The sequence below is a fragment of the Vidua macroura genome, chromosome 18 (genome assembly GCF_024509145.1).
Source record: "Vidua macroura isolate BioBank_ID:100142 chromosome 18, ASM2450914v1, whole genome shotgun sequence".
Taxonomy (NCBI): Eukaryota; Metazoa; Chordata; class Aves; order Passeriformes; family Viduidae; genus Vidua; species Vidua macroura.
Window position 1 is genome coordinate 12,766,336 of NC_071588.1, and position 13,042 is coordinate 12,779,377.

General features: G+C 54.9%; 1 protein-coding gene across 7 annotated transcripts in view; it reads left to right on the plus strand.

Moving 5' to 3' along the window:
* Positions 1–12,766, plus strand: part of NF2 (NF2, moesin-ezrin-radixin like (MERLIN) tumor suppressor) — a 46,841-nt gene extending 34,075 nt beyond the window's left edge. For 4 of the 7 annotated variants that reach the window (XM_053993761.1, XM_053993762.1, XM_053993765.1 and 1 more), the window contains 2 exons: positions 2,079–2,238; positions 11,391–12,766. In XM_053993761.1, the coding sequence (XP_053849736.1) occupies positions 2,079–2,238; positions 11,391–11,441 (211 nt within the window). In that variant the 3' untranslated portion in view covers positions 11,442–12,766. Of the gene's footprint in view, positions 1–2,078; positions 2,239–3,902; positions 3,948–11,390 lie in introns of all 7 variants that reach the window. The other 3 variants (XM_053993763.1, XM_053993764.1, XM_053993767.1) reach the window with 1 other exon arrangement.
* Positions 12,767–13,042: the final 276 nt, after the last annotated feature.

Sequence of the window (13,042 nt, forward strand, 5' to 3'; positions counted from 1 at the left end):
TGGCACTGCTGGGGCACCTCCAGTGCTGGGGCAGCTCTGGGACCCTCCTGACAGAGAGACCTGGAGGGGCTGGAGCGTGTCCAAGGAAGGGAACGGAGCTGGGAAGGGGCTGGAGCCCCAGGAGAGGCTGAGGCAGCTGGAAAGGGGCTCAGCCTGGAGAAAAGGAGGCTCAGGGGGGACCTTGTGGCTCTGCACAACTCCTGACAGGAGGGGACAGCCGGGGGGGGTCGGGCTCTGCTCCCAGGGAACAGGGACAGGAGGAGAGGGAATGGCCTCAGGCTGGGGAGGCTCAGGATTGATATTAGGGAACCTTTCTTCATGGAAAGAGCTGTTCAGTACAGCTGCCCAGGACAGTGCTGGAGTCCCATCCCTGCAAGGATGTAAAGGCCATGTGGATGTGGCGCTTGCAGACATAGGGCCTTGGCAGTGCTGGGGAATGGTTGGACTTGGTAACCTCAGAGGGCTTTTCCAACCTGAAAAATGCTGGGCTTGTCCTGGCTGAGCCTTTCCCTCGTGGGGACCTGGTGTCACAGGCCTGTCCCTGCCACCTGCTCACAGGGGAGCTCAGGGCCCTGCTCCAGGCAGTTCCTCTCCATGTGGGAATCCTGGCTCCTGCTCAGGCTGGAATTGCCCACAGTGGTGGGAAGAGTTAACAACAGGCTGCGTGCTGGAGGCCTGAGCTTGAGGCTTTGCAGGTGTCCAGGGAATGTAGTGATAGCTGGGGTGTGTTACAGTCCTGCACTAGGGCTTTAACCCCTTTTCCTTGGAATTTGTGTCACGTTCCTGGATGTAAAGTGTTCGCCAGCAAGTTTGGATGTGATCATGAGCTTTGATCTTGTGTTTTCCTGAGGGTGTAAGTGTAGCCTTCGAAATTACCAATTGAACAGAAATCAAAGCAGATCAGATTTTAATCTCTGTAATAATGATGTGCTTTGTTCATCGATTGGGTCGTAGATCAAAGCCACAATGGCTCTGTCATCCCTCTCGGGCCAAAACTTCCTGAGGCTGCAATGACCCCTGGATCCCAGAGGCTGCTTTGGTTTGCCTCTGCTCAGTGCCCTCTCCTGTGTATGATACCACAGACCTAGAGACAGGAGATTAAGAACTTCTAAAAACTTTTCCCAAAGCCAGAAGGAAAAAGATAGAAGCTGAAAATAACAGGATAATTCCTGGTTCTGTACCCAGGTTGCTATCTAGGTCATCCTGCTCTCCTGAGCAGGGAGAGCTGCCTCTGCCAAATGCTGAAAGCAATAGGATCCTTTTCCTGTCTTTTCTGGGGCTGTTCTCTTTCCTTGGGTGCTGGGATAAACCTCTTTAAAAATTTTGGCACTGGAAAGGGTTCCTATTACCCTGCTGGCCCTCTGACCTGACTCAGGGGGTTAATCACAGGTCCAAAGCTCATGAGGTGATTTTTCCAGTTGATTTTTCATTGTGGAAGTCCTGGGAATGGCTGGCTTTGGGGGTTGGTTTTTTCCCTTTTTTGTTTTTTTTTTTTTTTTTGGGGGGAGACTTTCTCTCTGCCTGGCATGCTCTGTGTCATATCAGATATAAAAATACCTGATACTTTAAGGGGATAATAAGATACCTGATATTTTGGGGATAGCACTTGCTTCCACACAGTTTACAAGCTAAATCTCTCTAAAACATGACAAGTCAGTACATCAGGGTCCTTCCTCATGGAAAGATTTGTGGATTTGGGTTGTGGAGCAGGTTTGGGAACAGGTGCAGGGGTGTAGAGCTCTCCTGAGTAGCTGCTTAAACCACTGTGTGGTGTAAACCTTTGTCAGCTTCACTTGCAAATTGGGAGACTTAAAATACCACCCAGCTTGGGTTTAATTTTGTATAATAATAATAATATAACTTACACTTTTATTGCTGGGTTGGCTGTCTGGGTCCCTTTAATAAGGAACAAATAATTGCTCTGAGTAGCTCACTGTGTGCTATAAACTGATATTATCAGTTCCACACGCTAAAAATAATGAAGAAAAGCTGTTTCTGTTATAAGTCTGTTATCAGGTGTCACATCAGCACGTGCTGCTGGTCAGTGCTAACCCAGGGCTGTTCTGTGTGTGTATTAGGGTGGAGTACATGGAGAGGAGCAAGCACCTGCAGGAGCAGCTCAACGAGCTGAAGACAGAAATCGAGGCGCTGAAGCTCAAGGAGAGAGAGACAGCTCTGGATATTTTGCACAACGAGAACTCCAGCCGGGGCAACAGCAAGCACAACACTATTAAAAAGGTATCAGAAGGCCCCAGTTTGTATCTCCCGTGATGAAACCCTTTAAAAAGAACCCTAAAATCACCCTGCTTTTGATAATAAAATTGTTGAATCTAGGCTTTCTTCCCCAGCTGCTTAGCTTTGATTGGAGAATTCCAGCTTCTGGAATTCTGGTGTCCTGACCCAGCCTGGTCTCTCCAGTGCTGTGGGGAGGGATGTCTCCAGGGCTGAAGGTCTTTCTGAACCTTAAAAGCTGTCCAAGGATGTTGTTGGAAGGGCTCTGCACCCCCAGTGAACAGGAAAAGCCCTCCCTGCCTATTGCAGCCGTTCCCTACGAGCACTGAGCTTGTCTGGTGAATAATGAGGGCAGAAATACTCCTGGCTTAGGAGCTCTCAGTGGAAAAAGCCAAAGGCTCTTCCTCTCTTTTAATCTCTCTAGAGAAACCTGTAGTGCAGCTTCAGTCACTAACAGCAAAGCCTTTGCTGGCAGAGGGGGTGAGACCTCTGCTCCCTGGAGCCACCTGCCTCCTGCACTGGGGCTGACATGAGGACCTTCAGCCAAAAATTGAGGCTGCCTGGGTCTGCTGACCTGGGGGTCACCTGAAAGCTCACAACAAAACCCCTTCTTTATTTTTCTACATCCCATCTTCTTCCTTTGCCTCAGTGCTGGGCTCTGTAGCGAGGGGCTGGGGCACATCCACGATGGATTTGGATGGTGGTGGTCAGCCCCACTCACCTGCAAAGGCTTTTTTCCCTGCAAAGGCTTTTTCCTGGCTGGCTTTCTGCTAGCAGCTGTCCTCGGGAAGGTTTTGGAAATCTGTACAGCACGGGATGCAGGCCATGGTAACAACTGCGGGCTTGAAAAACAAATTCTACTCTCTTTACTACTCCCAGACAGAAATTATGTCTGAAAGGATTTGGAAATATCAGTTCTTGCCGACTTTCATGGCTGGGAGTTGGTGATCACTGAATTGGGGCAGGAAAATGAATCTAGCAGGGCTCACTTGCTAGTTTTCCCATGCTGGCCTGGAGCTATTCAGGTTCCTGTCACACTAGAGCAGAGAAAATAAAAATCTTCACAACCCCTTTTGTCATTGTAGAATCTGGAGGCGTTTCTGCTCCCAGTAGGTTTTGGAAGGATTTGTCTTTGTGTTCCAAGTCCTTGGTTTAAACAGAAACTGCTAAGTTTTCACTTCTGACAGAGAGGAGTTCATAGAGAGCTGATGGTCCCATTCGTCTCCCTTAAAGAGGATGGCTGGGCCATCATTACCATGTCTGTCAGGGCTTGTCACAGTGCCATCACTTTGCCTCCCTTTGAAGATGGAATCTTGTCCCATCCCCTCCCTTCCGGAGGGAGCGGGGGCTGCCTGGCTGCTGCATCTCAGCACGGAGCAAAGGTTCCCAAATAATAGACTATTAGTGGAGACATCAGAGGGAAATTACAGCCTGCTCTGCTCAGGAAGGTCAGCAGGGCTTTTGTCTTCGCAGTGATGAAGGCAAGGAAACATAGGGCACTGGGAATGGGATATCAGTCCAGCAATACTTCAATAGCACCAACCCTCTGCCTCACCTGGAAGCTGCTGATTGCTCCAGGCAAGCCCTGAGATCCCACTGATCACCTGCCCTTGTATCACACACGGGGATTATTATTATTATTTGTTGTTCATTTTATTTTGCTGGTTTAGCCTCAAGCCCAGGGCAGAAGACCTATCTGCATTTGAGAATTCCAAGTAGGTTATTCCAAGGTACTCTGCGTGGGGGTGCTGGGATCTGGCTGTGGCACTAACCCGTGCATGAGCTTGCCTGCGCTCCAGCGGGACCGGCTGCCCGCGGTCACCCGTCCGGCCCGGCTCTCCCTCCCTCAGGAGCACTCCCAGCCTCTCTGCATTTGTTCCTACACCTGATCCTCCGTGCTGGGAAGCTTCTTTCTTGGTAGAAGTTGTGTTGGCAGCCTCAGAGGGGGAGTTCAGGTGGAGGCACTTAAATAATTCAGCGCGCCTGTTTTTGCACCGGTGGCTGGGAATCTATCGGAGGTGCAGGGCAGCCTTTGAAGATTCCTTTAATGAAGTAAACCAGCACCTTCCCCTCTTGTTTGTTGCAGAAAGAAATTCAGGATGTAAAAAAAAATACCCCAAACAAACAGCCAAACGCCAACATCTCTACTGCCAACACTGTCAAAACGGGCTAAAAATGCGCAGCTCCGTCTCTGGAGCTGAGCAGCACGAGGATGCTCTTCCTATTTGAGAAGCATCCCAGGAAGGTAAAGCAGAGGATTGAGGACAGCTGGTGTCTGCAAGTGGCTCTTGTGGCAGGGGAAGGTCACCAGCACACCTGGGGACAGGAGCTGTCCTCCCTGCACTGTCTCTGCCTGTTCCTCACCTCCTCCTGCCCAGGGGGTCCTGCTCTGTTAATGCCACATCTCTTATTCCTGGAGCCTGCTTTCGTCCAAGGATTTGCCCTCAATCTGCAGGCTGTATGTGCTGAGCATCCACTCCCTCCTTCGGGAGGATGAGTTTGGGGAAGCTTTCCTGTTCTGCCCTGGGGTGAAGTTCTTGCACAGCCACAGGGTTTCAGGAGTTTGGAGTCAGTGGCACTTAGGGAAGTACTGGGATGCCACACTCATGGGTGGCAGAGCAGATGGGAATTGCTTTTGGAAAAGATAGAGCAATTCCACAGCACCTCTGGAGCTCGGGTGCAGAGGCAGGTTTTACCCAGGAGAACTCAGCACAAGGCTGTGCTGTTCTTCACTGCACCATTTATAGCCATTCCAGGGGCTATAAATCCCTGCAGTTTGGGGTTTGTGCCAGCTGTGGGGAGCTGCAGGTGTTCCCCAAAACAGGCTGCTCTCATTGTTAAGCAGTTCCATGGGGAAGAGGCTAAAAGGGGTGACCCTGCAGGTCTGGGCCACCTTGGGGGAGGTGTTGGATATCTCCAGACAGACTGGCTGTGGATGAAACACATCCCACCTGGCTTGAAGAGCTCCATGGCAGGTAAATTTGGGGTGAAATCCACTTGTGGCCACAGCACAAGGAAGTGAAATGAAGTCCTGGCAGTTTGTGGGAAGACTTCCAGCAGCTGGGAGAGTTCCAGTGCCCAGGAGGAGCCCCCATAATTAAAGCAGCTGCACAGTGAGCACTGCAGTGTGACCTCTGGGGTTTGGTGCCTGCCTTTGAAGGCGCCTGCTAAGTTTTTCATGTTTAATTACGTGGTTAACATGCTAATCCCTTTTTATGAGCTCTGTGGGCACAGCACAGACACCTCATCTGGAAGCTGCTCTCCCTTCTCCGTAGCTCCCTGCCGTGGGCTGGTGCTGTGACTCCAGCTGGCTCCGATTCAGGAGGGTTTGTCACTTAGTCTGTGGCAGAAGGTGAAAAACCCACTTCTTCCTGATCTCCTCCACTGCAGGAAAGCTCCCAGGACAGGCTGCTAAAACACAATCAGGTCTTTGATTCCAGTTGCTTTCTTCTTGCACAGTCATGCTTATTTACTGGGATTTAAGCCCTTTGAAGTATCCAGGCAAGGAGCAAATCTCCACGCCTGTTCCCAGACAAGCAGCTTTGTCGTTGAGCCTCTGGTCCTTCCACAGGCAGCCTCAGCCTCTCCTGCCAGGCTCTCACGTGGCTGAGAGCAGCTTCTCCGGGGCTTGAGCTCAATCCCAGGGGATCACTTTTGGTGCCCATGGGGATCCTGCAGATCCTGCTGGCTCCTTTCCTGGCTCTGATCCTGGACATAGTGCAGTGTTGCCCTTGGCTTGGATAATGTTCATTGTGGAGATGCTTTGAGATCTGAGCTGGGGGTGTTCAGGCTGGAGAAGAGAAGGCTCCAGGGAGACCTTAGAGCCCCTCCTAGTGCCTAAAGGAGAGCTGGAGAGGTACTTGGGACAAGGGATGGAGGGAGAGGACACAGGGAATAGCTTCCCACTGCCACAAGGATGGATGGGATAGTGGGAAGGAATTTCTGGCTGTGAGGGTGAGGAGGCCCTGGCACAGGGTGCCCAGAGAAGCTGTGGCTGCTCCTGGATCCCTGGAAGTGTCCAAGGCCAGGTTGGACATTGGGGCTTAGAGCACCCTGGGCTAGTGGAAGGTGTCCCTGCCCATAGCAGGGAGTGGAACTGGATGAGTTTTAAGGTCCCCCTTGGATTTAGCCAATGAGCAGTTCCCAGCTGGAAGCACAGATGGGGCAGAGCCAGAGGGACTTCTGCAGCTTTGTCTTCCCTCCTGCCACCTTTGGGATAGGCTGTGGTGTGTCCTTGTGAGGACACTGGTGGCTGGTGATGGCAGTGCTGCCTGAGTGTCTCATCATGCAGACAGGATGTGCCACCCCCAAATGTCACGAGGCTCCTTCATCATCTGGACAGGTGGAAGGATACTGGGAGGCTGGCACCAGGGCAGATGCTTTATTTTCTACCTGCACTGGGAGAGCAGTGTGCTAGGGATCACTGAAATGTGTCTCTTGAGGACTTCACAATTCCTGTGGGGTCCCTGTCACCTCCTGGGGACTCCCTCATCTCTCCCCTTCTTGAACTGCAGATTTCCTGGAACAGGTCTGGTTTGCTCTAGTAGTTTGTTGGGAGGAGGATGTGCCCCTTCCAGAGAGAAGAGACCAGCGCAAGGAATGCCCTGGGAAGGACAAAAGGAGGGAGCCTGGGTGGGACAGAGCAGGCTGAGCTGCCATCCTTCCCTGTGGATCTTGGGACAGGGATGAGGTGCTCCTCAGTCTCCTGCAGGGCTGTATGACCCAATCCCAGCTGGAAAGGGAAGGCAGAACAGGCACACCACCAGCAAGGGACTTCCCAGGAGCAGCAGCACTGGCGTTTCCCATTTCCTTGGGAGCTGTGAAGCTGGAAAAGATGAGTGAGGCTGCCAGCTTCTCACTCAGCCTGGCACCTGGCTGGCATGCAGGTGGGAGCCAGGAGACACCCAGTGGGCAAAGCAGCTCTGGGAGCACATTTTCCTAGTGTAGAAGGAGACAGAGGCTCATCCCACGTGGATCTTGCCCACTCACCCCCACGTGTGACAGACCACATCCCTTCCAGGTTCGTTTTCTTCCTGGTTCTCCTCGGAGCTGGGAAGTGAAACTCCCAAGCAGTTAAACTGGGACACGACAGCCTCTTTTCCTTGTTTACAAGGAGCAAGAGGAAAGTAGAAAACGTCAGGCCTATCAGCTATTTCTGTGGCAGCCTTTGAAAAGCGTTTCCTTCACATGGAGCGTCATCTTCTCCTTTCAAATGGGCTCATCAAAGCGTCGGGGGCTGGGGGACAGTTGTGCTCCGGAGAGAATAAAGACAGCGTGGGAGGGAGAGAGGAGCAGGGAGGGAAATGGGAGGAATCACAGGAAAATAGGCTTTGGGTTCAAAAGTAACACAGTGAGAATTGAGAGTTCCACCTGGCCGGTGGGACTGGGGGGTGAGCAGGGATGGAGAAAGGCACCAGGGCAGCAAGTGGGGAATAAAGAGGATTGTGTGTGTGGAGCACTGGCTGGTGATTAGCAAGGACTGTAGATCTTCCCAGCAGCAGGAAAACATCTTGGCATCACACAGGATGAGGGTGGCACAGGTCCCCCTCTCCTCCAGCCTGGCCATACTGCAGGATAAACAAGGAAACAGCAAGAAAATGAGACATCTTAAACCTCTCCCTGCTGGGAGAGGTCTGGGGGCAGATTGGTGTGAGTTGCAGCCCCTTCCCCTCCCTGTTGCATGGGGATGGCCCCACTCTGGGGCTCACTGGATCCTTGGGGGGTTTCCCTGGATTGGGTTTGCCCAGCCTCAGCACTGCTGTGCCTGCAGTTATTGGGTCACCTGCTCCGAACCTCCTGTGCCTGCCAAGCACTTGCTGGGTTGCTTTGGTTTGTTTGTGTTTCCTAAATCAAATCAGTCCGGCAGCCCTGGGTAGCAGCAGGCTCAGAGGAGCCCCATTGCAGGAATGCGGGGAGCAGGACTCTTCCCTCTCCTCCCTTCCTGAGATCCTGATTCATTTTGAGCTCAGGCCGCTTAATTGCGCTGCCTCTCTCTCCCTCTAAATTTTCCTTGATGGCTCTGGTAGAGCATCGGGAGCCCACCCTCCCTCCTGCAGGAAGGAGATTATCATAATACTGCTTGTAAATCAATTTTTTTTTTCCTTTTCTCCGCACTGACGAGGATGTAACTCCCTCTTAATCACCCTGCACAGCGTTACGCTACGGGGAGGGATATTTATTTCTCCTCGCCTGACCAGGAGAAAGGGATGCGGAGACTGCGGAGAGATTTTGGAGGTGTTGGAGGCTTTCCCCCCAACAGATGATGGAGAGGCCAGCACAGGGTGGTGCTCTTCCCTTTGCTTTCACATCCCAGTGCAGAAAAGAAAGGAAAACCAGTTGAGGGAGTGGGATTTCCCTGCAGAGAGCTCCCTGTGCCCAGCAGCTTCCACAGCCCCGAAGGCGCCCGCTGGGCAGAGTCAGGATAGCCCTGGAGCTCCCCCCAGCTCTTCCCATCTTCCCCAGTGCATCCCTCGGGACTGGTCCGTGTGGTGCTCCCAGTGGGAGCAAGGATAGCCCTGCCTGCGCTCCACAGTGAGGCAAACAACAGGAGAAGGAAAAAGGGCAGGGGAGAGTTTTCCCCCCGGGCAGTGGAGAGTCAGGGTGCAGTGAAGAGCAGCCCTGATTTCCTCTCGGGTGGTTCTGGAGCCTGGCTGCAGTCGGATATCAGGAGACAGCTGCCTGGAGCTGCTGGGCAGCCCAGATCCTGCTCCTGGTCCCCGTTGGAAGGGACCTTAAAACCCATCCAGTGCCACCCCCTGCCATGGCAGGGACATCTTCCACTGTCCCAGGCTGCTCCAAGCCCCACCCAGCCTGGCCTTGGGCACTGCCAGGGATCCAGGGGCAGCCACAGCTGCTCTGGGCAACCCAGACGAGGGCCTCCCCACCCTCTCAGGGAGGAATCCCTGTGGTGTTTGCCTTTCAGGTGGCAAAATCTGGCCACTGCTGGGAGCCAGTGCCCTACAGGGCACGGCCCTCTTGGGAAGTCTGTGCTCACTCCTCTCCATGGGATCCCATCTCCTCAAGACCCACCTTTGCTCTGACTCCCTGTATGGCTGCTCTTCCCGTGCCTCAGATTCCCTGGACAGGTAAAATAGGAACCACTGAGCCTCTCTCAGAGCCTTTGGATGTTGTGGATGAAGGCATCCAGTAAAGGAGCAGGGCTCTCCCTTCTCCCTGTGCCTGTGCTGGATGCTCCGGAGCTCTGCCGGAGCTCTGCCTCTGCCTGCTTCCCAAATCTCTGGGCTGAGGCAGGCACAGCTTTGGGCTCAGGCCACCCTCGAGGTACCCCAGGACCCCCAAAACATGTGGGGGGTTAATGGAGAGCTGTGTGTAGCTACAGGCAGAGAGCCAGCCTTGAAACAGTGGGATTCCTTGGTAAGCCTGAGGGAAACATCTTCCTGTGCTCCGTCAGCGGCTGCAGCTTTGCCAGGGTGATCCTGCAGGGAACTCCCCTCGCTGTGCTAGGAAGGAGTGAGCTCCTGTGGGCTGGGAGGGCTGGGAGGCTCTGGTTCCCCAGCCAGGCTGCAGAATTTAGGATTTAGAGGCACAGCCTTGGGAAGGTGATGGATGGCAGGTAGATAATGGAATCATGGAATGGTTTGTGTTGGGAGGGTCCCTGAAGCTCATCCCATTTCACCCCTGCCATGTGCAGGGGACACCTTCCACTGTCCCAGGATGCTCCAAGCCCCACCCAGCCTGGCCTTGGGCACTGCCAGGGATCCAGGGGCAGCCACAGCTGCTCTGGGCACCCTGTGCCAGGGCCTCCCCACCCTCCCAGGGAGGAGTTCCTGCCCAGTATCCCATCCATCCCTGCCCTCTGGCACTGGGAAGCCATTCCCCCTTGCCCTGTTGCTCCAGGCCTTTTCCCAAATCCTTCTCCAGCTGTTTTGGACCCTTTTAGGCACTGGAACACTTCCAGGAATGGGGCTTCCTGTCAGATGGCCCCAGCAGTTGGTCTGGCAGCAGCTTGGGGCTCTCTGCTCCATTTTTTTTCCCTCTCCAGCCTTAGAGAGGAAAAATGCTGCCTGCATCACACAGAATCCCTGTCCCACCTCACCCACCTTCCAGCCAGCTCTGGAGGGGACACTGCAGCAGCCAGGGGGACGCTAAAGAGGAGGAGAGCCAGCCCTGGCCTGGAAACTGCTGCCAAAGAAGATTATTAAGCCCCTGTAGAAATTTCCTCTGCAATACAGATTTTTTTTTCCCCACCAGCATTAGAGCTGAGATGGAATTACTGAGGAAAAGCCATGGGGGAGAAGCAGGGAGGGGGGAAAGCACCTGATGGCTCCGTTGAGGGGCTTAACTCACTGTAAGGTGATCCCAGGGTTCCTGTTCCAGCAAAACTGGCATTCCTGGGAAGGCACCGTGCTTAATCCAGCTGAAACGAAGCCCCAGCAATTAGCCCACGCTTTGGCAAACTCCTGGTGATCCAGCAGCTGGCTGGAAGGTGGCACTTCTGCTGCTGCACTCCATTGGTTGGCTCTAAATCCTGGGATTTCTTCTCCACTGCTGAGGATTTCTTTTATATTCTTCGGCCCCTTAGCAAATGGGCTCACGGCTGCTCCGTGGGGTATTACTTTTGGGATGGCTGTGGAAAGCTTTCCAAGGGTTTCCGAGTCCTGCAGAGCCTGCAAGGACTGTCCTGAGAGTGAGGGCTCTCCAGCTCTGTCCTGTGGCAGAACGGATGGAGCGGGGTGGGATGAGGTGAGATCCCAGGGCGGCTGCATGGATCACATGTGGTGGGATGGGGCTGGGTGTGAGCACAGGGAGGATGGGCCCTGTTTGGTGACAGAGGGGACACGTGTCCGGTGGCTCTCAGAGTTGTGGGTTCTCCCTCAGCTCACTGAGGTGTTTCTCCTTCAGCTTCCCTTTATGTCCTCCTTGTGAGGGGCCCCAGGATGGCTCCCTGGATCCAGTCTCCCATGTATTCCAATCCTGGAAGCCTCAGCCATGCCAGTGACCTTGATGAAGTCTCTGCCCCCGCTTTGCCTCGGGCTGTGCTTGCTGTGGTGGGGGCTGCACGACCCCCGGCTTCCGCACCCCCTGGCTGGGCTTCGACATTCCCTGGTATTTTAGGAGGGATATAGGCAGCAGCTCCCTCCTGGACCTGCCCTATGGGAGGTCGGGGTGCACCCTCATCCCACTCTGCTCTCTTCCAGCTCACCCTACAGAGCACCAAGTCCCGTGTGGCCTTCTTCGAGGAGCTTTAGGAAACAACTGCTCCGCACCACTGCTGCTTCCCACGGCTCCTGCCCAGCCAGAGCCTGTCCTGGAGCCAGGGCTCCAGAGGGATCACCCCGGACCCGCCGGCTGCTCCAGCCTCTGCACACCCACGGACTCGGGGCCGGCTGCCCACGGACTGTGTGATGTTCTCTAGCTTAGCAGCCGTTATCCTCCTCCTGACACTTTGTTTTCCTGGGTTTTCCAGCTTTTTTCCCTTATTTTTCTAGCATTGCTTCCAGGCTCGGTCCTCCAGGCTTTTCCCTGGAACCAGGGTCGGAGCTGTGGCCGTGCCTTCCCACCCTGGCAGCCAGCAGAGGACTGTGCCCGAGGATCTCCCTGAGAGGGGTTGTCACCCCTCTCCTGTGGCTCTGGAGCTCGGTGTGCCAGCCCGGAGCCCCTTGTGCTGGTCTGCAATTCCACGGGCCGGCCCTGGAGCCCCGGCTCTGCTCCCGGAGCCCCGTGCAGGTGGCGGTGCCGGGAGCTCCATTAGGATCCCGAGCATGTTCCAGTGGAGTGCTGTAAATCAGGAACGTCGCGCTGGCTCTCCCAGCGCCCGCGGGGGTGGGAGAGGAGCAGGGAGCGGGAGGACAGGGACCCGGGGCTGGGGGGATCCTAGGCTGCTTCCCTGGGGAGAGGAGGTGGGAGGAAGGGCTCCTCCTCCTCCTCCTCCTCCCTGCTGGGAACAGGGAGCGAGAGAACAGCTAGTGCCAACCAAATGAAACCTTACTGTTCCTGCAAACTGTGACAAACCTGGGCAGCTTCGGGCTGGAGGGATCCAGGGGCTCCAGGCTGGGCTTTCCCTGGGTCCCAGGGCATCCCAGCCGCTCGGAGCCCCCCGGGAATGCCACTGTCCCGGGCTGGGCTGGGGCTGCCTGCTCTTGCCTGTCCCATCGCGGGTGCCTTTGCTCTGACCCCCCTGCGGGGGGAACAGGGATGCCTTGACCTTCCCTTCCTGTGTCTGTCCCAAACCCTGTGCCCCTCTCGGGTGGAATCCTCTTCCAGCTGCGTTTACTCTCCAGCAGAGCCGGTGCTGCCCCGGAGATCCCTCACATCCCCTCAGGATCCCCCGTTCCTCCTTCCCACAGCCTCACCTGTCCCACAGCCGCACCGGAGGCTCAGCCTGGGGCTAAGCGTGGAGTAAACCCTGTCCCATCCCTGTTTATTTAAACCCTGGGATCGATTCCCCGCACGTGGCTGCAGCTCGGATGGCTGTGGCCTGGCACAGCCGCTTTCCCATTCCCTGGACTGTTGTACTCCGAAGGAATAACTGTTTTCTCCTGTTTTAATAAAAATTCACAGCACTAGGAGGGGAGCTGAGGCTTCTTTGCTTTTTTTTTTCTTTGGGAAAAACTGCTCTGAGCCCGGCTGCCGCAGTTAGCGGTGCCGGGATTAATGGGAAGCGCAGCTGCAGTGCTGGGATCCCTCCCGCGGCTCCCGTGGGATCGGGAGGGCTCCAGAGTCCTGCTGCCCCCGCTCCCTTGGGGCTCCTTTCATCCCTCCTTGAGGGAAGAGGGGTTTGGAGGGCCCAGAGGGGCTGAGCCCGGTGTTTGCAATCCTTGATGCTTCCTGATCCCATCCTGCCTGGAAT